Source organism: Rattus rattus, chromosome 10 (assembly GCF_011064425.1).
Source record: "Rattus rattus isolate New Zealand chromosome 10, Rrattus_CSIRO_v1, whole genome shotgun sequence".
Lineage (NCBI taxonomy): Eukaryota > Metazoa > Chordata > Mammalia > Rodentia > Muridae > Rattus > Rattus rattus.
In genome coordinates, this window is record NC_046163.1 from 33,638,099 (window position 1) to 33,641,826 (window position 3,728).

Genomic DNA, 3,728 nt, shown 5'->3' on the forward strand with positions numbered 1-3,728 from the left:
GATTCGATGTACAGCTGTGGAATTGGAGAGAAGGCCCTGAGCTGGTGTCTGTGAGCTGGGTGGCCTTGGGCAGGCAGGAAAACCTCATTAAAGTTCAGGGTCCTGTCTGTAAGATGAAGGGGAAGATACTGTAATAGCAGCCTCTATCCGGAAGGTCTCTGGAAGGAGTAAGTAAAAATGTGTCTGGGAAATAGCGCGGAGTAAGTGCTCAGAAAACCGGGAGAGGTGGGACTCACTGTATCTGACCGGCATCCTTAATGCGTTCCCTCAAAACTAAAGCAAGACCACCGCACTGGCGGGTGATGAATTCCCAGGCCTACCCCAAGGCCCTCAGCAGTTTCCCTCCTCAGAAGCCATTCACCCACACATACACTTCCTGTTACCTGACATCCTTCACTTCATCTGTGTCTTCAAGCTAAAGCAAAATTAAACTGAAAAAATAAAGCTCAGGTGGCATCCACCTCTCACACCTTGCTGTCCAAACTTTAAGTTCATGCTTGTCATGCGTGGGGGACATGTAGGTGTGTGAGCCATGGGGGTTCATATGGCCCACTTAGAGAAGTTACACATTGACGCTAAAGATGAACATAGAGTGTAAATTCCCATGTATGTGTTTAAAATGGAACATCTTAAACTCGAGGTGAGCATTCCTCTCTCCCTGAGTGTCTCTGTTTACCTTCCATGGGAGTTAAGGCCTTTTTATCCGTTGTAAAGACCTTAAAGGCCTTGCTTAAGCAGACAGGTAGTTTGGAACCTGTCTGCTGTCTTATGTTATCACTCCATTTTTCTGGGGGGACCTTAAGAAGGGGTGGCCTACACAGCCCTGATGCCCATTACAGGATAACACATTTGTCCTGTTGGCAGGGACATCAAGAGCTAACCTGGTTTTCCAACTGGAGGACACCATGAGTATCTGAGTTGTCTTAAAGCCTGGTTTTTTTTTTTTTGTTTGTTTGTTTGTTTTTGTTTTTGTTTTACTGTTTCATCAAGCTCCTCAACCCCAGAGAGCATCTGTTTTACTAGTATTTGAGGTGTAAGCACCAAGCAAATTCCCCTACCTCCAGTTGTCTCTGACAGCATTCTCTCTGGGCTTCTAGCAAGCACGATTTTCAAAGGGAAGATGGCAGTTTCAGCAGGATCTAGAACCTCCTTCATCCCATGAGCTCAACAATATGAGCACTGTACCTGACATGGATATCAGAGCCATATGTCCTCTGGCTATGAAGATTATGTATACTCATTGTTGTTTGTTCCTCCCCTCCCCACACCTTCTGCAGGAGCTGGGAGCCAAGCAAAAGCTCTTTCTGGGAGAAGCAGGCATTAGAAGTGGCATCATGGCACAGGTGGACTCCCAGGAGAGGTGGACCAAGGTGGCCCTTGGTGGCATGATTTGTGACACCCAGACGCTGAGCGTGAACTTGGAGAGTGAAGAAGAGGATGGTAGGGAGGGGGGCTCCCCAGTAACTCAGAACAATACTGACTTGCGGTTTGACACTCAGACCTGCAAAGAGGAAGAGAATTGGTCTGAGTGCTTCAGTGCTGGCTGTGTGGAGCAGCGACCTGGGGAGATACCTAGGAAGACCAACAACTGTGGGGGAAAGGGATGGAAGATCACCCAGACTCAAGACTCCCCGGGGTTACAGGAAGCTCTCGGTGCACCTTCCAGAAGTTTCTTACACAAGGTTCAGATGCAGCGTCTCAGGGACTCCGTGGGCAGTGACCGGGTCAAGAAGGAAAATAAAGACCCAGCCTCAGAAGCCCTGACCAGCTTCTTGGACACTGAAGGATCTTTTGGGACACAGAACAGTCTTGAGGCATCTTCCATAGACAAGAACTCTCTGGAGCACTTTCCCAGGTTTGAGAGCACCCCAGCTCAGTCTTCATCCATTCCTGCCAGTCTGGCAGCAGGATTGGTAAAAGCACAGGGCAGTAGAAAAGCCCAGGGCCAGGTCGGCCCGGAAGGCAGCAGGCAGGAAGAGGAGGGTTCCGATAGGTGCGTGCAGGGCAGGCGGGCCTTCCAGAAGTCCAGCGAACTTCAGGTCTCTGCAGAACAACATGGCGCCAAACCCTATGTGTGCCAACTGTGTGGGAAGGCCTACTCCCATCGCAGCACGCTGCAGCAGCACCGGCGCCTACACACAGGTGAGAGGCCATACCGCTGTCCTTTCTGTGACAAGGCATACACCTGGTCGTCTGATCACCGCAAGCACATCCGCACCCACACTGGCGAAAAACCCTATGGGTGCCCGGACTGCGGGAGGGCTTTTGTGCGCTCCTCGGATCTGCGCAAACACCAGCGCAACATGCACAGCAACGACAAGCCCTTCCCGTGCGCCCAGTGCGGCTTGACCTTCAACAGGCCACTGTCCCTGCTGCGCCACCAGCGCACGCACCTGGGCGCCAAGCCCTTCCGCTGCTCCTCCTGCGGCCGCGAGTTCTCGGTGGCCAGCCGCATGGTGGAGCATCAGCGCGTGCACTCGGGCGAGCGGCCCTTCCCCTGCTCCATCTGCGGCAAGTGCTTCACCAAATCCTCCAACCTGCACGAGCACCAGACGCTGCACACCGGCCAGAGGCCGTTCAAGTGCGCCGACTGCGGTGTGACCTTCGCGCAGCCCTCGCGTCTGCTGCGCCACCAGCGCATCCACACCGGCGAGAGGCCATTTCCTTGCGCCGAGTGCGGCCAGGCCTTCGCTCGTTCCTCCACCCTCAAGCGGCACCAACAGACCCACTCTGGGGACAAGGACTTCCTCTGTGCGGAGTGCGGCAGGGCTTTCCGCATCGCCTCCGAATTGGCGCAGCACATCCGCATGCACAATGGGGAGAGACCCTACCAGTGTGAGGGCTGCGGGCAGACCTTCACCCGCTCCAGCCATCTCCAAAGGCATCAAGCCAAGCATGACACCTGCAAGAAGGAGCCTGTCCCTTCCTCTTCCGATGAGTGAGAGCACCGGAGGCTTGCAGCCAAGGGAAGGGAAGACACCCTCAACTTCACATCCTATTCTAACTTCAAAGCTATATTGCCAGCCCTGCTCACTGGTTACGCCGTCCATTCTCTGGTTTCTGGGCCGTGGGGTGGTCCCCATACTTCATGCATTCCATGTGTTGTGAGACTATGTAATCTCCAGGATAGTGTCCAGGTGTGCAGTTTCACACTGCTCTCCTGCCGCTCAGAGGAGCAATTGGGAAAGGGTAAGATAGAAGAATAGGGGCTGGCCAATAGTCCGATTCCTTAGGTAAGTAGATTTCAGTCAAGGAGAAGGTATAGAATTCTGTGCTAGCACGGATTCCATGGGTGCCCTGATGAAAAAGGTCTATTTTCTTCTTCCCTCAAAGCCGCATCAGGTACTGAGAAAGCCATCTCTAGAGAAAGATTCCTTTTTGATTTTTATATAAAGGAATCCTCAGGAACGATCTCTGTGATGAACAAAGTCAACCTGGGGGGTAACACAAGCCAAGCCAGACATCCCAACGTGTCACTTGACTGTTAAAATGACTTTAACCTCGAGGGAATGTGTCTGTGAGTTGGCTTTGAAGTACAGACGCAAAAATGGGGGTTTGCGCCGCATCTGGGAGGCAGTGACTTCAGAAGTTCAGAACAGCCTCGCATCCAGAAAAGAGACCCAGTGCTCTTACCGGAGGAGGTGGTAACTGGACCTCACCTGGGTCTCACCCATGAAGTTCACAGGTGTCCCCCCTCTGCTGCTGCTTCTCCTGTCCACAGGATTCAA

At 52.8% G+C, this 3,728-nt stretch overlaps 1 protein-coding gene across 1 annotated transcript; it reads left to right on the forward strand.

The window, feature by feature from the left end:
• The first annotated feature begins 1,283 nt into the window (after positions 1-1,283).
• On the forward strand, positions 1,284-3,065 carry Znf648 (zinc finger protein 648). The gene has a single exon (XM_032915469.1). It carries the CDS (start codon positions 1,335-1,337, stop codon positions 2,940-2,942), a length of 1,608 nt encoding a protein of 535 aa, XP_032771360.1. The 5' UTR covers positions 1,284-1,334; the 3' UTR covers positions 2,943-3,065.
• Positions 3,066-3,728: the final 663 nt, after the last annotated feature.